Source organism: Hyperolius riggenbachi, chromosome 7 (assembly GCF_040937935.1).
Source record: "Hyperolius riggenbachi isolate aHypRig1 chromosome 7, aHypRig1.pri, whole genome shotgun sequence".
Lineage (NCBI taxonomy): Eukaryota > Metazoa > Chordata > Amphibia > Anura > Hyperoliidae > Hyperolius > Hyperolius riggenbachi.
This window is the reverse complement of record NC_090652.1, coordinates 183,693,027-183,719,533: the sequence shown is the minus strand read 5'-3', so window position 1 is coordinate 183,719,533 and position 26,507 is coordinate 183,693,027. Positions and strand designations below refer to the sequence as shown.

General features: G+C 46.7%; 1 protein-coding gene across 4 annotated transcripts in view; it reads right to left on the bottom strand.

The window, feature by feature from the left end:
- Positions 1-26,507, bottom strand: part of HIBCH (3-hydroxyisobutyryl-CoA hydrolase) — a 1,291,623-nt gene that overhangs the window by 143,581 nt on the left and 1,121,535 nt on the right. For all 4 annotated transcript variants that reach the window (XM_068244938.1, XM_068244939.1, XM_068244937.1 and 1 more), the window contains one exon: positions 18,867-18,986. In XM_068244938.1, the coding sequence (XP_068101039.1) occupies positions 18,867-18,986 (120 nt within the window). The remainder of the gene's footprint in view (positions 1-18,866; positions 18,987-26,507) is intronic.

Genomic DNA, 26,507 nt, shown 5'->3' with positions numbered 1-26,507 from the left:
CAGTTCAAATGAAAACAAAATGCCAGTCCAGGCCAGCAGCTTACATTCAGCTTTCCATATCAGGAACACACCAAACTTCATGTGCAGCCTGCACTTTCTCTCCAGAGCACAACCAGCTTCCTGGAATCAAACGGGAAGTCTTTCTCAGCAGACTGTCAGACCTTGCTGGTCACACCCTCTCTCTCTCCTCCTACTCCAGCCTTTCAAAGCTGCTCTGTTAACCCTGTGTGACCTGACTCCAGCAGAAGCCCACATACACAGAGCAAACGATCCACCCAGGATCTGGCGACCAGATGCGCCCGCCCACTCTGCATCTGGTCAGCTCCGGACCCAAGTAAGGTTTTTAACCTCTGTCCATGTGACAGACAGCCAAAACCTCTTTATTCCAGAGCTGCTACTGGATGTAGCGTCTGATCCCAGGTGGAATGTACCTCCCATCCAACACAACCTGGGACAAATCGATTACCTCCTGGGTATCGACTTTGTCACATACTCCCCCCCTCTGTTCGATCCCGTGGGATCGGACACAGTCTGCAGCAAGACAGAATGCCCTTGATGGAGCATCTGCATTGCCATGCAGTCTTCCAGCTCTGTGCTCCACAGAAAAATTAAAGGGCTGTAATGCCAGAAACCAGCGCGTTACCCTTGCATTTTTCTCTTTGTTTTGAGACATCCATGTGAGAGGAGCATGGTCGGTAATGAGGCGAAAGCGACGGCCCAAGAGATAGTACCGTAGAGCCTCGAGTGCCCACTTGATGGCCAGACACTCCCGATCCACGATACTATATCTTTCTTCGGCTGCGGTCAGCCTTCAACTCAGATACACAACTGGGTGCTCCTCTCCATTGACGATTTGGGATAGGACTGCTCCTAACCCCACAGCTGAAGCACCTGTCTGTACCAGAAACTCTTTTTTAAAATCAGGCGTGACCAAGACTGGACCCCTGCACAATGCCTCCTTAAGACCTTGAAAGGCTTCTTCAGCCTCCTGTCCCCATGGACCCATGGAGGAACTTTTCCCTTTTGTGAGGTTTGTAATGGGAGTGGCCAAAGTGGCAAAATTTGGAATTAACCTCCTATAATAGCCCACCAAACCTAAGAAGGTCCTGACCTGCTTTTTCGTGGTAGGCCTAGGCCAGCCCCTTATGGCCTCCACTTTCTGCACTTGGGGCTTAATCAGACCTCTCCCAATTGTGTACCCCAGGTAACGAGCCTCCTCCAACCCTACTGCACACTTCTTGGGGTTCGCTGTCAGCCCCGCCTTTCTAATGGCATCCAGGACCGCCTGGACTTTCGGAAGGTGGCTTTCCCAATCTGTGCTGAAGACGACCACGTCGTCCAAATAAGCCGCAGCATACCGCTGATGCGGCCTGAGGATCTTGTCCATCATCCTTTGAAAGGTGGCTAGGGCCCCTTGCAACCCAAACGGCATCCTGACATACTGAAACAGCCCTTGGGGAGTCGAGAAGGCTGTCTTCTCCTTGGCTGATTCAGTTAAGGGCACCTGCCAATATCCCCGGGTCAGATCTAAGGTGGTGACATATCTTGCGGGGCCCAGCCTTTCGACTAACTCATCTACCCTTGGCATAGGGTAGGCATCAAATTTTGACACCTCATTCAATTTTCTGAAGTCCTTACAGAAACGAATGGATCCGTCAGGCTTCGGAACTAGCACTATGGGGCTATTCCATTCGCTGTTGGACTCCTCAATAACCCCCAGTTCCAGCATTCTTTCTACTTCCCCTGCTATGGCCTGTCTGCGAGCTTCAGGTATTCTATAAGGTTTAAGGCGGACCTGTACATAGGGCTCAGTCACAACATCATGCCTGATGACTTGGGTACAACCTGGAAGTTCCGAGAACACCTCTCGATTCCGTAAGAGGAACTCTCGGACCTCCCGTTTCTGTGAAACAGACAGCGTCTCAGCCACCTGTACCAGCTCTATTCCACCCTTGGTGGATTCTTGAGTAACCTGGGAAGCTGCAAGGGCCACCCTCTCTTTCCAGGGTTTCAGTAAATTCACATGGTATATCTGTTCTGGCTTCCTCCGGCCAGGCTGGTAAACCCGGTAATTCACCTCCCCGACCTTTTCAATAATCTCATATGGTCCTTGCCACTTAGCCAAAAACTTGCTTTCAACCGTGGGAACCAACACCAGGACCCGGTCCCCAGGACTGAAAGCTCGCACCTTTGCTGACTTCGCCTCCTTTGGAGACTGCGCCTCCTGGGCATGTTGCAAATGCTCTCTGACTAAAGGCATCACTGCTGCAATCCTATCTTGCATACCAGACACATGTTCAACAATACTTCTGTAGGGGGTGGCCTCTTGCTCCCAGGTTTCTTTGGCTATATCCAGGATTCCCCGTGGGCATCGCCCATACAACAACTCAAACGGCGAAAAACCTGTGGAAGACTGAGGGACCTCCCGAATTGCAAACATTAAGTAGGGCAAAAGGCAATCCCAATCTTTGCCGTCCTTGTCCACTACTTTCTTTAACATATTTTTTAAGGTTTTGTTGAATCTTTCCACAAGCCCGTCCGTTTGAGGGTGGTACACTGAAGTACGAATCTGATCGATCTTCATCAGTTTACACACTTCTTTCATCAATTTAGACATAAATGGGGTACCCTGGTCTGTCAAAATTTCCTTTGGCAAACCTACTCTGGTGAACATGTGAAACAACTCACGTGCAATCACTTTAGACGACGTATTTCTCAGGGGAACCGCTTCTGGGTAGCGAGTGGCATAGTCCACTACCACCAGAATGTATTGGTGACCACGCGCTGATCGAACCAATGGCCCCACTAGGTCCATGGCTATCCTTTCGAAGGGCACTTCGATAATGGGCAAGGGGACGAGCGGACTTCGAAAATGGGGAGCTGGAGCACATCTTTGGCATTCGGGACAGGATTCACAGTAAGCTTTTACATCTCCATGTACCCCAGGCCAAAAGAATCGCTGTAGGACTCGGTCCCTAGTTTTTTCGGTACCCAAATGTCCCCCCAGGGCATGTTTGTGCGCTAGGTCTAGGACCATTGTGCGATACGACTTAGGCACTACGAGTTGTTCCACAACCTCACCCTGAATTTTACAAACCTGGTACAGCAAGTCTGATTGTACCGCCAAATGAGGAAATGCTTTTTCAGCCCCGACCACTTGGGGTTCACCGTTCAACACCTTGACATTTTCCCACGCTTTTGCCAGCGTAGGATCCCTTAGCTGGGCCGTCCCAAAGTTATCCCGAGAAACCTCCAGCTCTGGTAGGACCGAGCCCTCAGAGGTCTCCGGGGATAACTCAGAGTCCCCAGCAAACACCTCCAAGGGAGAAAACATTTCATTACCATCAATGTCTGTATTATTTTTAGATTCCAGCTCTCTTGAGCCTCCACAGTTATCCCCTTCCCACAAGTTCCAGAACAGTGGAAAGTCCCTCCCCAGAATGACACTATGTGCCAAGTTCGGGCTCACCACTATTTCCTGAGTAGCAGGTCCACAGTTTGTTTCAATGGTGAGAAGGGCGGTGGGGTATTGTTTAGAGTCCCCATGAACACATTGTACTGTGACCCGACGATTCCCCAGCCAGGCCGGGTCCACTAAACTGGAATGCACCAGGGTCACCAAGCTACCAGAGTCTAAGAGAGCCTGGACAGTTTTTCCAGCAATTTTTACTACCGCCAAATGAGAGTCACAGCTTGCGATATACACAGGTCGCGCAAACAAGGACCTGCGCCGAGTGTAATCGCACTCCATGGGTTCAACTGCCTGAGGACAGTTAGCAGCAATATGTCCCCCACTCTTTACATTGCCAACATTGTACCGGGCATCGACTTCTTACCATTGTGCCTGGTCGACCTCGGCCTGCAGAGCTTGGCTCACTGACCACACCCCCCACAAAGTCAGCTTTTGTCTTACCAGTTCCCTGGGGTGCTGCCAGTCTCCGGGTAGCTGAGCGCTGTCCTGTGGCCCAAGCCAAAGAGTCCTCTGCAGCCAGATAACGTTCCAGCAGCGCAATGAGTTCATCAGCTGACTGTGGATCGGCATGACTCACCCACCTTCGCAAAGCCGGCGGTAGGGAGCGCAAGAAACGGTCAATGGTAACTCTTTCGACGACCTCCGGAGCTGTTAACTTCTCAGGTTCCAACCACTTCTTTACCAAGTGGATTAGATCGTGCATCTGGGACCTTGGAGAGCACCCGGCTGAATAGAACCACTGGTGAACTCGCTGGGCTCGCACAGCCGGGGTGACACCAAGTCTACGCAGGATCTCCTCCTTCAGCTTGTCGTAGTCTTTAGCATCCTCTAGGGCAAGGTCGAAGTAGGCCTTTTGAGCATCCCCAGTCAGGAATGGCGCTACCAATCCTGCCCATTGCGTTTTAGGCCAGGCTTCCCTCTCCGCTGTCCTCTCAAAGGTATGGAGGAACGCCTCAACGTCATCATGAGGAGTCAGCTTCTGCAAGAAGTGGCTTGCGCGGATGGTGCCTCCACTGCCAGGTACCAGAAGCTGTCCCTCTTGGTTCCGAGCCACAAGTTGTTGCACCAACTCACTCACTGCTTTCCTGTCAGCCTCAGCAGTCTGGCGATCGGCCTCCGCAGCTGCAGCCAGACTCTCACACAGGGCAACCGCTTGCTGCTGTACTGCCTCTGTATGTTGTTGTAGGGCTGTGTTCGTTTTCCGCTGCTCAGCATTAGCCTGTTGCAAGGCCGCATTCGCCAACACCAGCTGCTTCACCATTTCATCCATGCTGCTGTTCAAAATTTTAAATCTTGCGCCAAACACACTGTCGCTGTAGGCATGCTAAGTTGCCCGCATCCGAGCACCAATTTTGAGGGATCAGCTGCAAATGGTGAGTACTCAGCGGGAGATAGCAGCACAGACAGGTGTATTTTCCAAAACAAACAATAGTTTATTGGACAGCAGGCTTCTTAGACAGCAGTCTTTTGGCAGTTTGTAAAGTACAGTTCAAATGAAAACAAAATGCCAGTCCAGGCCAGCAGCTTACATTCAGCTTTCCATATCAGGAACACACCAAACTCCATGTGCAGCCTGCACTTTCTCTCCAGAGCACAACCAGCTTCCTGGAATCAAACGGGAAGTCTTTCTCAGCAGACTGTCAGACCTTGCTGGTCACACCCTCTCTCTCTCCTCCTACTCCAGCCTTTCAAAGCTGCTCTGTTAACCCTGTGTGACCTGACTCCAGCAGAAGCCCACATACACAGAGCAAACGATCCACCCAGGATCTGGCGACCAGATGCGCCCGCCCACTCTGCATCTGGTCAGCTCCGGACCCAAGTAAGGTTTTTAACCTCTGTCCATGTGACAGACAGCCAAAACCTTTTTATTCCGGAGCTGCTACTGGATGTAGCGTCTGATCCCAGGTGGAATGTACCTCCCATCCAACACAACCTGGGACAAATCGATTACCTCCTGGGTATCGACTTTGTCACAATATATATATATATATATGTATATATATTTTTATGTGCTGAGTGTGGGAAATAAATGAAAAAAAAAATGACGTGGGGTCCCCCCTCCCGAGCTTTTGCAACCCCTTGTCCCCCATGCAGGCTGGGATAGCCAGAATGCGGAGCCCCGGCCGACTGGGGCTTCGCACCCTGAGCTATACCAGCCCGCATGGTCCATGGTATGGGGGGGCTCCGGTGGGGGGGGGGGGAGGGCGGCCAAGCCTTCCCCTCCTCTCCCCCCCCCGGAGCCCTTGTCCAATCCATGGACAAGGGGCTCTTCCCACCTCCGGTGCCCCAGGAGGAGGTTATGGCGACGACTCCCTGGGGGGGGGGGGTTCATGGTGGCATCTGGGAGTCCCCTTTAAGAAGGGGACCCCAGATGCCCACCCCTCTCCCAGGAGAAATGAGTATAGGGGTACAAAGTACCCTTTACCCATTTCCACAAAGGGTTAAATGAAATAAAAACACAACCACGAGAAAAGTATTTTATTATTCTAAATTAACCATAAAAACTTACCTGTACCTTTAAAAAAGTTTTCCCACGCCAATATCCACGGTAAACGATCCAACGAACTGTATCCTCTTATGTTGCGATCTTCAATTAAGTTGATTGAAGATCTCCGACGCCTCCCACATAGCAGAGAATGCCTCCTTTTGGACGCATAGCTGCCGGCTCCTGCTGTCTCTCCCCACCTCCTCACCTGTCACTCTCACCTAGCCTGGCACCCATGGGTGCACTGGGTGCCAGGCTAGGTGAGGGTGACAGGTGCAGGCAGGTGGGGAGAGACAGCAGCGAGCCGGCAGCTTCACGTCCTGCTCAGGACGCATTCTCTGCTATACTAACGGTTCTTGAATCATCCGGTTCTTTTTAATGAATCGGTTCTTTTTTTTTTATGAATCGGCTCATTTTACTTTGAAACTTTAAAATTGATTTTCAAAAAGTATAAGGTCTTTTTGAAAAAAAAAATTTCCTCTTGTTCCCACTATTCCACTTAACATTCCCAACAATTTTGGTGTTTCTACTAGGTAAGGGGACTTTGCTATTAACCGTTAAAGTCGGCGGCCATTAAAGTCTATGGGGCGAATCGAACTTCCGCAAAAGTTCGCCTGGTGCAGGCGAACGCGAACCCCCAAAGTTCGCCTGTAACCGTTCGCCGGCGAACCGTTCGCTACACCTCTAATGGCGAGTTCATAGAAGATTTTCTTTTTTGTCACAAGTTAGCGGAAATTGATTTCAATAGTTTTTTTTCACAAAGTGTCATTTTCCGCTAACTTGTGACAAAAAATAAAATCTTCTATGAACTCGTCATACACCTAACAGAATACATTGGGGTGTCTTTTTTCTAAAATGGGGTCACTTGTGGGGTTCCTATACCACCCTGGCATTTTATGGGCCCAAAACCGTGAGTAGTCTGGAAACCAAATGTCTCAAAATGACTGTTCAGGGGTATAAGCATCTGCAAATTTTGATGACAGGTGGTCTATGAGGGGGCGAATTTTGTGGAACCGGTCATAAGCAGGGTGGCCTTTTAGATGACAGGTTGTATTGGGCCTGATCTGATGGATAGGAGTGCTAGGGGGGTGACAGGAGGTGATTGATGGGTGTCTCAGGGGGTGGTTAGAGGAAAATAGATGCAATCAATGCACTGGGGAGGTGATCGGAAGGGGGTCTGAGGGGGATCTGAGGGTTTGGCCGAGTGATCAGGAGCCCACACGGGGCAAATTAGGGCCTGATCTGATGGGTAGCTGTGCTAGGGGGTGACAGGAGGTGATTGATGGGTGTCTCAAGTTGTGATTAGAGGCGGGAATAGATGCAAGCAATGCACTGGCGAGGTGATCAGGGCTGGGGTCTGAGGGCGTTCTGAGGGTGTGGGCGGGTGATTGAGTGCCCTAGGGGCAGATAGGGGTCTAATCTGATGGATAGCAGTGACAGGGGGTGATTGATGGGTAATTAATGGGTGTTTGGAGGAGAGAACAGATGTAAACAATGCACTTGGGAGGTGATCTGACGTCGGATCTGCGGGCGATCTATTGGTGTGGGTGGGTGATCAGATTGCCCGCAAGGGGCAGGTTAGGGGCTGATTGATGGGTGGCAGTGACAGGGGGTGATTGATGGGTGGCAGTGCCAGGGGTTGATTGATGGGTGGCAGTGCCAGGGGGTGATTGATGGGTGGCAGTGCCAGGGGTGATTGATGGGTGATTGACAGGTGATCAGTGGGTTATTACAGGGAAGAACAGATGTAACTAATGCACTGGCGAATTGATAAGGGGGGGTCTGAGGGCAATCTGAGCGTGTAGGCGGGTGATTGGGTGCCCGCAAGGGGCAGATTAGGGTCTGATCTGATGGGTAACAGAAGACCGGAAACACCGGTCGAAACTAGTCGGCCAGCTGCGTCTCGCCGCTCATCGGACCTGCCACGGATCCCTCTCCGCGTCTCCCAGTCTTCGCGTCTCCCAGTGCTTGGACCGAGACATGAATGGACACCAGCCAGATACCAAAGACTCAGGCAGTCCTGAGTCCCGGAAGTGAGCAAGCCTGTCTTTGCCTGCTTTATCCATAAGCTCGGAGCGAGGCTGCAAACCGGATCCACACTTGCTTAGGTGGTGGATGTACAGGTGTGCCAATACTCTTGTGCCCTGTGCCCGGAAAGCCTGGACAAGCCTGGACATTCTTAATAGATGGTGGTGCAAGGTGCCGCATGGATAGGAATCTAAATTGCTGGGAAGGTACTGGGACATAGAGAGGAGACTAAGTGTGTGGACCACACAGGGGCCCCTGTTATGCGCATATACAAGGACAGGACATCACTTTCTCCAGGAGTTTGATGCAGAACATGGAGTCGTGAGTATGCAATAAGGCTTGTGACTGCTGCTTAGAGGCGGGACTGCTCTGCATGTGCTTGCTCATACTACTGCTGTGCTACCTAAAGCCTCCTGCAAGCTATAATACCTAAGGCAATGCATGCTGCTGACATCACTGGCACCCTGAGTGTTATGCAAATCTACCTAGGAGAATACAAATATTGATGACCCAGTCTGTATGCCTGGAGGTGGCTAGTGTGTTTATGGTTGTCATACTATGTGGTGTGTCTGGTGGGCGCCCTGATGCAGGTGTGTACAACAGCGCTGTTGGTTTTTAATTGTGTCCTGTACGACTTTTAAGCTTGATGAGTCACAAACAATAAATTATTTGTCACCTTTTTTACATCAACCAGGTCATGACTTCTTAATTGATTTACAATTGTGGCGGTTGGGTCCAAAAACCTAAGTGGAAAATGGGAATAATATAGATTGTCTGTCCTTCCTTCCCCTCGTTCCCTTTGTTATGCTGATGGGTAACAGTGACAGGTGGTGATAGGGGGTGATTGATGGGTGATTGATGGGTAATTAGTGGGTGTTTAGGGTAGAGAACAGATGTAAACACTGCACTTGGGAGGTGATCTGACGTCCGATCTGCGGGCGATCTATTGGTGTGGGTAGGTGATCAGATTGCCCGCAAGGGGCAGGTTAGAGGCTGATTGATGGGTGGCAGTGCCAGGGGGTGATTGATGGGTGGCAGTGACAGGGGGTGATTGATGGGTGATTGACAGGTGATCAGTGGGTTATTACAGGGAAGAACAGATGTAAATATTGCATTGGCGAATTGATAAGGGGGGGGGGGGTCTGAGGGCAATCTGAGCGTGTAGGCGGGTGATTGGGTGCCCGCAAGGGGCAGCTTAGGGTCTGATCTGATGGGTAATAGTGACAGGTGGTGATAGGGGGTTATTGATGGGTGATTGATGGGTAATTAGTGGGTGTTTAGGGTAGAGAACAGATGTAAACACTGCACTTGGGAGGTGATCTGACGTCGGATCTGCGGGCGATCTATTGGTGTGGGTGGGTGATCAGATTGCCCGCAAGGGGCAGGTTAGCGGCTGATTGATGGGTGGCAGTGCCAGTGGGTGATTGATGGGTGGCAGTGACAGGGGGTGATTGATGGGTGATTGACAGGTGATCAGTGGGTTATTACAGGGAAGAACAGATGTAAATATTGCACTGGCGAATTGATAAGGACAAGACAAGACAAATAAAATTTATATTGCGCTTTTCTCCTTGCGGACTCAAAGCGCCATAAGGGGGGGTCTGAGGGCAATCTGAGCGTGTAGGCGGGTGATTGGGTGCCCGCAAGGGGCAGATTAGGGTCTGATCTGATGGGTAACAGTGACAGGTGGTGATAGGGAGTGATTGATGGGTAGAGAACAGATGTAAACACTGCACTTGGGAGGTGATCTGACGTCGGATCTGCGGGCGATCTATTGGTGTGGGTGGGTGATCAGATTGCCCGCAAAGGGCAGGTTAGGGGCTGATTGATGGGTGGCAGTGACAGGGGGTGATTGATGGGTGATTGACTGGTGATCAGGGGGATAGATGCATACAGTACACAGGGGGGGGGGGACTGGGGAGAATCTGAGGGGTGGGGGGGTGATCAGGAGGGAGCAGGGGGCAGGGGGGATAAAAAAAAAATAGCGTTTACAGATAGTGACAGGGAGTGATTGATGGGTGATTAGGGGGGTGATTGGGTGCAAACAGTGGTCTGGGGGGTGGGCAGGGGGGGGGGTCTAAAGGGTGCTGTGGGCGATCAGGGGGCAGGGGGGGGGGAAATCAGTGTGCTTGGGTGCAGACTAGGGTGGCTACAGCCTGCCCTGGTGGTCCCTCGGACAGTGGGACCACCAGGGCAGGAGGCAGCCTGTATAATACACTTTGTAAACATTACAAAGTGTATTATACACTTTGTATGTGGCGATCCGGGTGCTAGTAACCCGCCGACGCTTCCGAACGGCCGGCGGGTTACAGCGCAAGGGGGGCGGATCCAGGTGCCGGCGGCCGATCACGTCACGAATGATGCGATCGCGCCGCCCATGCCCCTACAAGGACCGCCGCCTTTGGGCATGAGCTGGTCCTTGCGGGGTCCACTTCCTGGCCGCCTCTGTGCGTTAGGCGGTCGGGAAGTGGTTAAGCATAGTAATACAATGGTAGATTTTACAGGTATTTTACTGCAATTATACCTAACTGTAGGCTCACACAGATCTCTCCCTAACCCCTAGACCCCTCCCCCTTTGTGTAAATATACATAATTTAATAAATTGTATATATTACAAATATTGTACTGTATATACAATATTTATATACCTAACCCTACTCTCACACGGAACCCTTCCTATTCCTATCCCTAACCCCTAGACCCCCTGGTGGTGCCTTACCCTAACCACCCCCCGGGTGGTGCCTAACCCTAACCATCCCCCTGATGGTGCCTAACCTTCCCCACTGCACAAACACCCTTACACACATATAAACAATAATTTATTTAATCCTTAAAATACTTCACTATAAATAACATGAATAGAATAATTTATATATTTGTAATAGAATAAATAGTCTTACAATCACGTGCGCATTAAAAATCTTAAAATAAACGGTAATATTAAAAGCGATATATTAGTAAGATAATAAGTCTGAAAAATATAATCGACGCATTATAAGTCTAAAAAACAAAAGCGATGTATTTCTAATACAATAAGGTTGAAAACGATATTTAAGCATTATACGCATGAAAACGAATTTTAAAATGATAAAATAAGTGTAAATGAAAATTTACTTGTTACAGTCCTGAAAGCGAAATTGGAAAACGAAAAAATAAGTAAAACCTCCTGAAAGCGAAATTTAAAAAACGAAAAAATAAGTAAAACACAAAGTCAGAATGAATTTGTAAACGATATTTGTAATAAACCTTATTCTGTAAACGAAAATGATCCCTGCAACCGCTATTTCTTGGGCGCTCAAATTTCCTGTTGGGCGCCCAATAGTCGATATTTTGCATTGCAGTCTATGGCACGTCCTTTTTTCCTGCTTACGAGAGAAGCCTCTGGATGGTCCAGAGGCTTCCAGTATACTTGGTGCCCCGCTGCTTAAAAATTTCTTCAACTTCCAAGCCGTGCTCTCATCCTTGCACAAGCGTGACCATACTGTGCATGTGTCACTACGGCCTGACCATGCCCAGTAGCATGCAGCCACTTGTGCACAGCTATTTCCTATATGGGTGGACCATACTGGTGCATGTGCAGTATGATCACACTCATACAAAGGAGCACAGCCAACAGAGCAAAGCCGAGAAGCTCTTGTCACATATGCTTACAGCGATGCAGCGTTGGAACAGTGGGGTCATAGGACTATTAGAAAAGCCTATGGACTATCCAGAGGCTTCCCTCTACTGAGGTTAACTATCTCTTTTTCATTTCAGTTTTCACTCCAGGTTCTCTTTAAATGGAATCCATGGTAAGAAACATATGGAGGCTGAAATATTTACTTCCTTTCAAACAATGCACATTGCCTGGTTGTCATGTTCATCATCTGCCTCTAATCCTTTTAGCTGTAGACCCTGAACAAGCATGCAAATCAGAGGTCACTGGGCCAGATTTATCAAAGCATTACCAACAGTTTTGTCTTCTTAAACTGTCCTAACCAGGGCAGCACGGTGGTGTAGCAGTTAGCGCTCTCGCCTTGCATCGCTGGGTCCCCGGATCGAATCTCAGCCAGGTCAACATCTGCAAGGAGTTTGTATGTCTCTCTGTGTCTGTGTGGGTTTCCTCCAGGCACTCAGGTTTCCTCCCGCATCCCCAAAACATCAGATAAGTTAATTAGGTTCCCCCTAAATTAACCCTAGATGCCTGGACGTGAGGATCATGTCCAGGCGGCATAAATGGTTAAAGGGTCACTTAAGGCTAAAAAAAAGAGTTGTACTCACCTGGGGCTTCTACCAGCCCCCCTGCAGCTGTCACGTGCCCACGCAGTCTCGTTTTATCACAGGAATAAATAAACATGAAACTGTTGAAGCTGTTTGCCACTAGATTTGCTGTGTAAACTATCTAAACTTTAGATAAGACAAGTTACTTATATACATAATATACATATACATATTATACATATACATATTACATAATTTTTCATCTCGGATCCACTTTAACCCTTCCAGTAGTGCTGGGCATTGATGCAATACAGCAGATGTATTGGTTACCTCAGCAACAGCAATTTCCTTCACACACTGCACTGCCTGAGAGACTTTCCTAACTCCTCCTATTCCTAATAGTTTAAAGAGAAACTCCGACCAAGAATTGAACTTTATCCCAATCAGTAGCTGATACCCACTTTTACATGAAAAATATAATGATTTTCACAAACAGACCATCAGGGGGCGCTGTATGACTGATTTTGTGCTGAAACCCCTCCCACAAGAGGCTCTGGTACCGTACGGTACTCTGGGCAAACTGCCACAATGTAGCAATGACACACACAGGAAATGGCTGTTTATAGCTGTCTGTTAAAGCCAGAACAGCTACATAATCTGCCCACAGTAACAATGTCACCATGTAATACATGTCAGAATGTGAATCTGGGAGAGGAAAGATTTTACAATGAGCAAACTCTGACTAAATCATGTATACATAATTATTGTAAAAATGAAGCACCTTTTTATATTAAATTATTTTCACTGGAGTTCCTCTTTAAGAAGGAATATGCACTATTTAGTGATTTTAGGATGTCTGAGACAACTCTGCATGGATTTCTAAAAAACAATATTTTGTTTCTGGCACTCTTGATAAATGTTGTTTCAGGTGTTTGATTCAAACTCTACCTACCAGAAAGATGAGCAGGGCTGTCAACTGGTATTGTTTAACCACTTCAGCCTAACTGGACGATAATTTTTGTCCAGTTAGGCTACACGCGCTCCCGCGGGCCCCCCTGTGCGCGCCCCCGCTGCTGCCTGCTAGACCACCGATCAGTGAAAGGGATTATAAATCCCTTTCGCTGATCGCCCCCCCCCCCCCCCCCCCGGAGAAAAGACGACAGCGTCTCTTCAGATGCTGCGGCTTTTCTGAGCTCTGGTCTCCTTTCTTCTGCCTGGGAGCGAGATTGATCGCTCCCAGGACTTTTTGATTGTGGCCATCTTGTGGCCAAATAGCAAATTACACCAAAAACACACTTAGTATTAAATAAATACATTTAAATACATTAAAAAAACCCTGTTTACCTCCCACACCAAAAAATACCCACATACAAGTTTAAATAAAAAAAAAAAAAATTACAATAATAATAAAAAAAAACCCCATAAATAGTTACCTAAGGGTCTGAACTTTTTAAATATGCATAACAAAGGAGTATATCAATATTATTTAACCACCTTAGCGGTATGGACGAGCTCAGCTCGTCCATTACCGCCAGAGGGTGCCGCTCAGGCCCTGCTGGGCCGATTTTGATGAAATAAAGAGCAGCACGCGCAGCCGGTACTTTGCCAGCCGCGTGTGCTGCCCGATCGCCGCCGCTCTGCGGCGATCCGCCAGCGAGCAGCGGCGAAAGAGGGTCCCCCCAGCCGCCTGAGCCCTGCGCAGCCGGAACACATAGTTCCGGCCAGCGCTAAGGGCTGGATCGGTGGCGGCTGACGTCAGGACGTCGGCTGACGTCCATGACGTCACACCGCTCGTCGCCATGGCGACGAAGTAAGCAAAACACGGAAGGCTGCTCATTGCGGCCTTCCGTGTTACTTTTGGCCGCCGGAGGCGATCAGAAGAACGCCTCCGGAGCGCCATCTAGTGGGCTTTCATGCAGCCAACTTTCAGTTGGCTGCATGAAATAGTTTTTTTTTTATTTAAAAAAAACCCTCATGCAGCCGCCCTGGCGATCTTAATAGAACGCCAGGGTGGTTAATAAATTATGGGCTTCTAAATAGTGATGGACGCAAATTGAAAAAATGCACCTTTATTTCCAAATAAAATATTGTCGCCATACATTGTGATAGGGACATAATTTTAACAGTGTAATACCCGAGGCATATGGGCAAATACAATACGTGAGTTTTAATTATGGAGGCATGTATTATTTTAAAACTATAATGGCTGAAAACTGAGAAATAATGATTTTTTTCCGTTTTTTTCTTATTCCTGTTAAAATGCATTTACAGTAAAGTGGCTCTTCGCAAAATGTACCACCCACAGAAAGCCTAATTGGTGGTGGAAAAAAACAAGATATAGATCAATTCATTCTGATGAGTAGTGATAAAGTTACTGGCAAATGAATGGGAGGTGAAAGTTGCTCGGATATAAAAAAATTTCAACCCTGTAGGCTGAAGTGGTTAAAAAGAAATACATATGGCAGTGTCCTTATGTCTCTCACCTCAGGTTCCTTGTAATGTTTAAATTGAATTATAGCACAAGTAGGCAGCCCAAATCCCCCCCCCCCCATTTGCTTTACAGTTGTAACTAGTATCTCAAAGAATTAAAGGATACGTCGAGGCAAAACAAAAATCCACTTACCTGGGGCTTTCTACAGCCCCTGGCAGCCTTCCTGTGCCCTCGCCGCAGCTCCCGGTCTCCTCCTCTGCCAGGTCGGCTTTCTGGGTTGGCTTCTTGTGTGCTCCACCGCGCGGGTCACGTGGTAGCGCTGACGTCATCAGGACAGTACTGCGCCTGCTACTGGCTATAAACAACCTTATCCAGATTAAAAAGTAAGGTCTTCATGTGTCTAGTAGAACAAAACAGATTGCACATGGCTTTTTTACTTACACAAGCATTTTGTGCTTGTCTAAGGCCAGGAGCATGAACTATATGCATCAATAAAGAGGAAACCAGAGCTGGAACGGTGGTGTATAGGAGGATCTAGGAAGCCTCTGGAGCATCCAAAGGCTTTCCACTACTAATTTTTATAAGTCACTTCAGGTCTTCATTACTGGTTTATACACACACATGGATACTGTCTACTACAGAGATTAGGACTAATCCATCAGGCGACAGTCTGAGGCAGCGTTCTGTACACATGCATCCTTGGCATAAAGGCTAACAATGCTTAAAGGTGCGTACACATGCACTACTTCCGCCAACGACGGGTCCGTCAGACCCTCCCACTGGGCAGACGTTCAGCCGACAGTAGCAAGTGTGTACGCGCTGTCGGCAGACTGATAAGGCTGTTTCTGAATGATCCGTGGATCGTTCAGAAACAGCCTTATCAGTCTACCGACAGCGCATACACACATGCTACTGTCGGCTGAAGGTCCGCCCAGCGGGAGGGTTTGATGGACCCATCGTTGGTGGAAGTAGTGCGTGTGTACGTACCTTTAGCTGTGTGATAATTGTAAATGTCATTAGGAGTTTGTAGAAGCTGCTGATTTTTACTACATGCTTTTGACACTGTGATAACCGGTACACTTGCAATTTAAGCCTCATACACAGACACACAAGAGGGAACTTGGCTGAAGAGGATGTTTAGGGCAGTAAGGATCAAGAGTCTAGCATAAGTTCAGCTGCATCCCTCCCTTGTGGATTGTGTATACAGGTGCTCTCTGATCCTGCCATTTATCATGATTAGACATGCTAAGAAAACCATGCCAAATCCCTGTTCATTCTCCCCTCTACCCTCTTCATAGAACAGAGCCTGTTGACTGTGAAGAGAAAAGTACTTATATTGTACTTTTAGTCAACAAAACTCATTATTTAAAATGAAGTATGTGATGATCCTGTATTAATAGTATAGTATGTGTGTGTATTTTTTTGTGTGGTGGGATGAAATTGGTGGTGATGGAGAACCATATAACCATATATGTCACAAGCTTGTAGAAATCAAAAGATCACTTGCAGATTTGATAAATATTTGAAGGCTCCGTAGAAGTGTGTGAGCAGGGATGCTCGGATAGTACTTTTTAAAATCCGAATTGATCCAGATCCGGATATCCAGATCCGGATATATGACCTTTTAGATATCCGCGTGAATGCGGATATCCGGACGCATTATCCACGGATATCCGACCTATTCAGATATCCAGATAGATAAACCGGAAGTGCCCTTTAAAATGCTTTAAAAACGTTTTTAAACATTTAAACACCTCCTCCCTCCCTCTCTCTCTCTCTGATTTTGTCTTCCAGGGATTTGTAGGCTGTCAAAAGCAAGCTCACATACATTGGCCAGGAGTCGAACCCAGGTCAACTGCTTGGAAGGCAGCTATGCTCACCACTATACCACCATTGGCCGGGAATCAAACCCAGGTCAACTAAAGCTGAAGCCAGCCATTTCACTCATCTCTTCAACTACAAGAAAGGCCCAGGAGTAATCTTAGCTACCGTAATATCTATGTTACGGCAGGGCCCTTATAACACTTTCCCTTACAGGGCTATGGAAACCTTTTTGCCCATGCGATAAAGCGAGGTGCAAAAATGAAATCATGCCTAGCAGAGGATAGTTTCAATCCATCAACCTCTGGGTTATGGGCCCAGCACACTTCCGCCGCACCACTCTGCAGTCTGCTTACATTTGTATACAATCTTCAAGTTTAAGAAGGGTACATTAGTACCCTTCACAAAACAAAAAGCCGTCCCTCGGTGGGCTTGAACCACCAACCTTTCAGTTAACAGCCAAATGTGCTAACTGATTGTGCCACAGAGACTGTGTATGCATTTGCTGCTAAATGGCTATCTGGGGTTCTCTTCAGACAACTGTTGAACACAAAATGCAAGGCCGTCCCTGGGTGGGCTTGAACCACCAACCTTTCGGTTAACAGCCAAATGTGCTAACTGATTGCGCCACAGAGACTGTGTATGCAGTTGCTGCAAAATTATTTTATGGGGATGTATGTGTGTCTTTTGGAGGGAGGAAGTAAGTCTGCTCCAAGAAGTTTAACACCACTTTTTCCTACAACGAGCATTCACTGTGTGGCAGCAGAGTGGTGCAGTGGAAGCGTGCTGGGCCCATAACCCAGAGGTTGATGGATTGGAACCATTCTCTGCTAGGTGTACTTTGTTTTTTACACCTTGCTTTACCACATGGGCCAATCGGCGGCCATAGCCCCTTAAGAGAAAGTGTCATTAGGGCCTTGCTGTAACGTAGATTGTAGTGTAACTATTTAAACTAATGTACCCTTCTTAAACTTGAAGATTGTATACAAATGTAAGCAGACTGCAGAGTGGTGCAGCGGAAGTGTGCTAGGCCCATAACCCAGAGGTTGATGGATCGAAACCATCTTCTGCTAGGCATGATTTAATTTTTGCACCTCGCTTTATCGCATGGGCAAAACGGTTTCCATAGCTCTGTAAGAGAAAGTGTAATAAGGGCCCTGCCGTAACATAGATATTAGGGTAGCTAAGACTACTCCTGGGCCTTTCTTGTAGTTGAAGAGATGAGTGAACTGTGACTCCACACTTAAAAAAAAAAAAAAAACAGCAAACAGCAAAGCTTCCCCATATTGGAGCATTGGATTTGGTAAAGTCTTAAGCCAATGTGTTGTAATCCACAAGCAAGCTTTAGGTTAGCAGGAATGGTTGCATGGCCACCTAGCTTTTCATTCTTCCCACCCTTGCCCTGGAAACTTCCAGACTTCAAATTGCTGTCCTTTGCTGTGAGTGTTACACCAGCATCATCCAGGGGGGCACATGATCTTTCTGATTCTGAAGTCTTGAATTGAAGCCTGTAAGCAGTCCCACTGCTTTCATCTAGCAAATTAGGCAAATAAGCAAGCTCATTTTTCTCTTGGGTATATCACAATGGTACATGCTACGCTGGCTTCAGCATGTAGTGCTGTCAGTAGTATAGTGGTGAGCATAGCTGCCTTCCAAGCAGTTGACCTGGGTTCGATTCCTGGCCAATGTATGTGAGCTTGCTTTTGACAGCCTACAAATCCCTGGAAGACAAGACAAGATCAGAGAGAGAGAGGAGGTGTGTGGTGTGTGGTGTGTGTGGTGTGTGTGGTGTGTGGTGTGTGGTGTGTGGTGTGTGGTGTGTGGTGTGTGGTGTGTGGTGTGTGGTGTGTGGTGTGTGGTGTGTGTGGTGTGTGGTGTGTGGTGTGTGGTGTGTGGTGTGTGTGGTGTGTGTGGTGTGTGGTGTGTGTGGTGTGTGGTGTGTGTGGTGTGTGGTGTGTGTGGTGTGTGGTGTGTGTGGTGTGTGGTGTGTGTGGTGTGTGGTGTGTGGTGTGTGGTGTGTGGTGTGTGGTGTGTGTGGTGTGTGTGGTGTGTGTGTGTGTGTGTGTGTGTGTGTGTGTGTGTGTGTGTGTGTGTGTGTGTGGTCCTTCTTGCCACCGAACCTGTAATCGGATTCGCGGATATCCGGGTCAGGCGTCAAACTATCCGCAGACAGCTATCCGGATTTCTACCCAACTATCCGGAATCCGTATTCGGCCGGATAGTGTAAAAATGTTCGGATATCCGGGTTACCCGGATATCGAAATCCGGATGAGCATCCCTGTGTGTGAGGAGAGAATGTTCAAGGTACTTTATTCCCTGTATAATTTCAAGGTTTCATTATGGTTGGTAACTAGCATAAGGTTTGAAGTAATCACCAAAGCAAACTATGAATATATGTAAAAGGATATTTAATAAAGATGTAATCTTACCATGCAGGCTTGACTCAATCTGTATTCCATAATTAGGACATCTTGCAGTGTTAAAGTAGAGCCAAGTTTAAGCTGTCTGAATGTCATTTTTAAGGATGTTGGAGACATTTTTGAAAGAACCTGTTGTAATAAATCAAATATTAAAATGTATAAATAGGGTACTGTATCAAAATACTTTATAGTATTAATGTAATATTGATAATATGATATTGTTATATATTTTACCATTTATAGTCTTAACTACAGTATATTTACATCAGCTTGCAGTCATCACTTAACCTGTTCTGTACCAGCAGTCTCTGCCCCCTTAAGGACCAGAGACTGCTGGGTACAGCAAAGCAGCACAAAACAGCGCTTACCGACAAATCTCTGCACAGTCCCGCCGCTCTCACCGGTCACACTGCTCAACCATAGCTGCAGGTTTCTCTCTCTGCTGTCTCTATGATGATAGAGCACCGTGCGCCGGTCAGGAGTCACTTTCAATGGCTCCTGACCCTGTCAATCAATGTAAGCCAATAGGATTGGCTTACAGTGATGACAGGGTCAGGAGACAATGAAAATGGCTCCTGACTGGCTCAAAGAGCTATGCCATCATAGAGACAGCAGGACAAGTGTATTGCGGTGGGGAGAAAACAGCGCGATTGGTGGGAGCAGTGTGACTGCGCGGCGAGGATTGTTGAAATCTACGTCCTGTCAGATCTGCGCTGCCACATGCAGGACGAACATTTCAACTGCATCAGTCCGGAAACGCTTAAAGAGGCACCATAACCACATGCAGTAGAGTAGAATGTAAAACATCATTCAGGATGTCTAATTTTATGTGAATTATCCTGATTTCTGCATCATAAATGCTACCTATATCTACATATTGATGTTTATTAGTAAGTTATATTGCAATATACAACAAACAAACATTCTGCAGTGATGCACCTTGCCAGCAGTAAAAATTTTGCCACCTGTGATAAAGAATGTAAATCAGGGTAATGGTGTCCATACACTTGTCGATTTTCCCTGGTAGATTCAATCACTGTGATCGAATCTGCTGCAGATTGATGCCTCAACATACCTAAAGGATGTAATAATTAAAGACTGAAGGAGTAATAATTCAGGACTGAAAAATCTTGCTTGAGGGTGGCAGTCGGGTGTGCGACGGTAGATTTGCCTCTGATCAGCGGATCCCCAGCCGCTCTTCCCCCAACTCAAATAGTGCTCCTTCGGCCTGTGCAGAGTACTGTCAGTGGAGCGCATACTCACCAGTCCGCCTGCACACTTCTCCTATGTCCCCACTTCATTCACGCCAGGGTGCCTGTACCCCTGTACCTTGTTAACCTTGTGGCATGTATGTGGTCACGTAACATACATTCCATCAGGTTCGGGGAACAAGCTGCCAGCGGAGATAAATAGAGAGGGCACAGGTGGAGCATGCCGGCATATAAGTAAATGTGCTCCGTTGCCAACACTCAGCATGGGCCCGAGGGAGTACTAGATGGGGAAGACCTGGTGGGCCTGCCAGTCAGCCCTGCAGTTCAGGCCATTCCACAGGTTTTTAAAGAATTTCTGTGCCTGGCCTATAAATCTGTGCACAAAACCTACCCTACCTACATCTCAGAGCTTGTTAACAAGAAGTACTCCAGGCCGCCCCTCTGGTCCTCCAAAGAACTTTGCCTAACTGCCCCATGCTTTTCCCACTCCCATGTGTGCCTGCAGAATTTCTCAAGACCGGCCCCCAGCCCATGGAACTCCCATCCACTGCCCACCAGACTTGTCCCTGTCAGGATTCTTGCCATTGAATTCCTGCCGGTGGAAGCATTGTAGACTTTGCATGGACTTCCGGTGTCAACCAGCAGATGTCTCTATTTACAGGATCTTCTAAAAAAATTAGCATATTGTGATAAAGTTCATTATTTTCTGTAATGTACTGATAAACATTAGACTTTCATATATTTTAGATTCAAATACACACAACTGAAGTAGTTCAAGCCTTTTATTGTTTTAATATTGATGATTTTGGCATACAGCTCATGAAAACCCAAAATTCCTATCTCAAAAAATTAGCATATTTCATCCGACCAATAAAAGAAAAGTGTTTTTAAAACAAAAAAAGTCAACCTTCAAATAATTATGTTCAGTTATGCACTCAATACTTGGTCGGGAATCCTTTTGCAGAAATGACTGCTTCAATGCGGCGTGGCATGGAGGCAATCAGCCTGTGGCACTGCTCAGGTGTTATGAAGGCTCAGGATGCTTCGATAGCAGCCTTAAGCTCATCCAGAGTGTTGGGTCTTGCATCTCTCAACTTTCTCTTCACAATATCCCACAGATTCTCGATAGGGTTCAGGTCAGGAGAGTTGGCAGGCCAATTGAGCACAGTAATACCATGGTCAGTAAACCATTTACCAGTGGTTTTGGCACTGTGAGCAGGTGCCTGGTCGTGCTGAAAAATGAAATCTTCATCTCCATAAAGCTTTTCAGCAGATGGAAGCATGAACCCACTTTTGAACCAGAAACAGCGGCAGAAGCGCCTGACCTGGGCTACAGAGAAGCAGCACTGGACTGTTGCTCAGTGGTCCAAAGTACTTTTTTCAGATGAAAGCAACTTTTACATGTCATTAGGAAATCAAGGTGTCAGAGTCTGGAGGAAGACTGGGGAGAGGGAAATGCCAAAATGCCTGAAGTCCAGTGTCAAATACCCACAGTCAGTGATGGTCTGGGGTGCCATGTCAGCTGCTGGTGATGGTCCACTGTGTTTTATCAAGGGCAGGGCCAATGCAGCTAGCTATCAGGAGATTTTGGAGCACTTCATGCTTCCATCTGCTGAAAAGCTTTATGGAGATGAAGATTTCATTTTTCAGCATGACCTGGCACCTGCTCACAGTGCCAAAACCACTGGTAAATGGTTTACTGACCATGGTATTACTGTGCTCAGTTGGCCTGCCAACTCTCCTGACCTGAACCCCATAGAGAATCTGTGGGATATTGTGAAGAGAAAGTTGAGAGACGCAAGACCCAACACTCTGGATGAGCTTAAGGCTGCTATCGAAGCATCCTGGGCCTTCCTAACACCTGAGCAGTGCCACAGGCTGATTGCCTCCATGCCATGCCGCATTGAAGCAGTCATTTCTGCAAAAGGATTCCCGACCAAGTATTGAGTGCATAACTGAACATAATTATTTGAAGGTTGACTTTTTTTGTTTCAAAAACACTTTTCTTTTATTGGTCGGATGAAATATGCTAATTTTTTGAGATAGGAATTTTGGGTTTTCATGAGCTGTATGCCAAAATCATCAATATTAAAACAATAAAAGGCTTGAACTACTTCAGTTGTGTGTATTTGAATCTAAAATATATGAAAGTCTAATGTTTATCAGTACATTACAGAAAATAATGAACTTTATCACAATATGCTAATTTTTTGAGAAGATCCTGTATGCTGGGAACTCTCCAGTTCTTGGACTGACCTGCAGATGGAACTCTGTGAACATTTCAAACAGTCATCTGACTTTTGTGCACTACTTTAGACTGCTTTTGGCAGAAGAACATCGCTAGGTAAAATTGTGCTGATAGCCTTTGTGGATCTGGTCATCTAGTCTTGTTCCTTGAACCCTTCAAGAAGGCCCTTAAAACTCACCTTTTCACTCTGGCCTTACCACCCCTCACAATTGCTCTAAACCCACAGCTGAACTCTGGTCCCCTACCTCTCGTGTCCCTACCTCTCCCTCTAGATTTTAAGCCTTTGGGCAGGGTCCTCCTCCTTTTGTGTTCTACCTGATCATGCACCTCCATTACTGTGCTCCCAGGCTATGCATTTGAGTGAACCTAACTTGCCTAATCTCCATGCTCCCCTCCAGTGACTGACTAAGCATTACCTTGTACTCATACTGTGCTGTGTGATCTAGTTTTCTTGTATTCCTGTATTGTCATATTGCTGTTTGTCACCCCTAAATATTGTCTGTAACCTAAATTAATGTCCAGTGCTGCGTAATATGTTGGCGCTTTATAAATACAATAATAATAATAATAATAATAACCCTGTTACCTGCTAAAGTATCTGACACCTTAGTATCTGACCTCCTGCCTGCTTGACTATCCTTATTGCTCACTGTATGTCTGTATTACTGCATATTCTGGTTATTGATCTTGGCCTCTGACTATTCTCCTGTGTGTTGATTTTGCCTATACGTTCCTGTATATACTGCATGATCATTGCTCATGCATATATGCCACAATCTCTCTCCCCTATACATCTCCTCACTAATTTCCAGATACCAACTCAACTGCAATCTCAGATCTGCACAGGAGCTTCTTTTGTCCACCTCTAGAAATACCTTCTTGTATACATACAAGACTTCTCATGTGCCTCACCCCTCCTCTGGAACACCCTTCCACAGCAAATCTGTCACTCTCCAACCTTTGAAATCTTTAAAAGCTCCCTCAAAACTTTTCTGACAAGCATATTGCTATAGATCACCTAAACAGGCACCATGCCTGTATTTATACCGCATACCTCCCCACTTCTTGCCCTTCCCCCCCACCATTCCTTTAGATTGCAAGCTCACAAGGGCAGGGCTCTCTCACCCTTATGTGTCTTGGATTCTGTTGGTTATTTCATAGCTTGCACTCCGTTACACATTTTATTCATCATGCTACATGTCATTGTAACCCACAGATCTGTTTTTTTGTACCAGTGTCCATATTTAATGTATATCATTGTCTGTATCATTATGTACCCCTTGTTTGTTTTCCTACTTTGTACAGCACCACGGAATATGTTGGGGCTTTATAAATCAATAATAATAAAAGTGTGTATATATTGTGTGATCTGTGTTCTAGTGTGTTGCTATTAGGGATGATCGGAATGAGCAAATTCTGTTCCGCCGAATTTCCGAGGAATTCCGCATTCCGGCGGAAAAATGAAAGTAATCGCAAATGAGACCTTTTTGATGCTAAATGATAGCCTATAGCACCTAGTTGCTGTTCCCCTGGTTTTTTTTTTTTCCAACAGGAGATGTTCCTCCCTTCCTCCCTCCTCTTGTCCTGTCTTCCAGGGATTTGTAGGATGTCAAAAGCCAGCTCACATACAATGGCCAGGAATCGAACTCAGGTCAACTGCTTGGAAGGCAGCTAACCTCACCGCTATACCACCACTTACGCTACATGCTGAAGCCAGCCTAGTATGTACCATTGTGATATACCCAAGAGAAAAATGAGCTTGCTTAGGGATTTGTAGCTCTCTCTCTAGTAGGGATGGTAACCACTTTCCGTGGAATTGTATTTCAGGCAGTTCTGGGCGGAAATTGGTCATTCTGTTCCATTTGGTCAGAACGGAATTGCTTTTTCAATCTGGTGGCATTCCGAAATTGCCTGTGAAATTCCGCCGGTATGCGTTGATGGTTTTAAGCTGAAAATTCAGTTCAATGGCATCAAGTCCTAGAGAGAGAGAGAGAGAGAGAGAGAGAGAGAGAGAGAGAGAGAGAGAGAGAGAGAGAGAGAGAGAGAGAGAGAGAGAGCGCTCATTTTTCTCTCGGGTATATCCCAATGGTACATGCTAGGCTGGCTTCAGCATGTAGCGTTGGTGGTATAGCGGTGAGGAGAGCTGCCTTCCAAGCAGTTGACCTGGGTTTGATTCCTGGCCAATGTATGTGAGTTGGCTTTTGACATCCTGCAAATCGCTAAGCAAGCTCATTTTTCTCTTAGGTATATCACAATAGTACATGCTAGGCTGGCTTCAGCATGTAGCGTTGGTGGTGGTATAGCAGTGAGGATAGCTGCCTTCCAAGCAGTTGACCTGGGTTCGATTCCTGGCCAATGTATGTGAGTTGGCTTTTGACATCCTACAAATCCCTAAGCAATCTCATTTTTCTCTTGGGTATATCACAATGGTACATGCTAGGCTGGCTTCAGCATGTAGCGTTGGTTGTGGTATAGCGGTGAGGATAGCTGCCTTCCAAGCAGTTGACCTGGGTTCGATTCCTGGCCAATGTACAGGTCCTTCTCAAAAAATTAGCATAGTGTGATAAAGTTCATTATTTTCTGTAATGTACTGATAAACATTAGACTTTCATATAGTTTAGATTCATTACACACAACTGAAGTAGTTCAAGCCTTTTGTTGTTTTAATATTGATGATTTTGGCATACAGCTCATGAAAACCCAAAATTCCTATCTCAAAAAATTATCATATTTCATCCGACCAATAAAAGAAAAGTGTTTTTAAAACAAAAAAAGTCAACCTTCAAATAATTATGTTCAGTTATGCACTCAATACTTGGTCGGGAATGACTTGGTCAGAAATGACTGCTTCAATGCGGCGTGGCATGGAGGCAATCAGCCTGTGGCACTGCTCAGGTGTTATGAAGGCCCAGGATGCTTCGATAGCAGCCTTAAGCTCATCCAGAGTGTTGGGTCTTGCGTCTCCTAACTTTCTCTTCTCAATATCCCACAGATTCTCTATGGAGCTAAGGTCAGGAGAGTTGGCAGGCCAATTGAGCACAGTAATACCATGGTCAGTAAACCATTTACCAGTGGTTTTGGCACTGTGAGCAGGTGCCAGGGCGTGCTGAAAAATGAAATCTTCATCTCCATAAAGCTTTTCAGCAGATGGAAGCATGAAGTGCTCCAAAATCTCCTGATAGCTAGCTGCATTGACCCTGCCCTTGATAAAACACAGTGGACCAACACCAGTAGCTGACATGGCACCCCAGACCATCACTGACTGTGGGTACTTGACACTGGACTTCAGGCATTTTGGCATTTCCCTCTCCCCAGTCTTCCTCCAGACTCTGGCACCTTGATTTCCGAATGACACGCAAAAGTTGCTTTCATCCGAAAAAAGTACTTTGGACCACTGAGCAACAGTCCAGTGCTGCTTCTCAGCCCAGGTCAGGCGCTTCTGCCGCTGTTTCTGTTTGAAAAGTGGCTTGACCTGGGGAATGTGGCACCTGTAGCCCATTTCCTGCACATGCCTGTACACGGTGGCTCTGGATGTTTCTACTCCAGACTCAGTCCACTGCATCCGCAGGTCCCCCAAGGTCTGGAATCGGTCCTTCTCCACAATCTTCCTCAGGGTCCGGTCGCCTCTTCTCGTTGTGCAGGAATCCTCAGGAATCTTTTGCAGGTGTTTAGAGTTAATTAGTTGATTCAGATGATTAGGTTAATAGCTCGTTTAGAGAACCTTTTCATGATATGCTAATTTTTTGAGATAGGAATTTTGGGTTTTCATGAGCTGTATGCTAAAATCATCAATATTAAAACAATAAAAAACTTGAACTACTTCAGTTGTGTGTAATGAATCTAAAATATATGAAGTCCAATGTTTATCAGTACATTACAGAAAATAATGAACTTTTGTAACGATCAGTGAAGCACAGAGAGGATCTGATTACCAGTGATCTGCAGAATCACTGGGAATACAGATGTATACCAGATTATACGTGATCTGCAGTATCACTGATAATCCGATATACTAGCTAACCTCTGTTCACCTGAGTAGAGTGTAGTGTTAGGTGCAACAATAACACTTAGAGGACTAGGCCTCAGTGCAGCAAGGAGTACTGCACAGATTCCTTCCGCAGACCTGAGCTCTCCAAGATGGGAGGAGTCAGACTGACAGTAGGAAGGACAGACTGAAAGTAACCTTCAGGA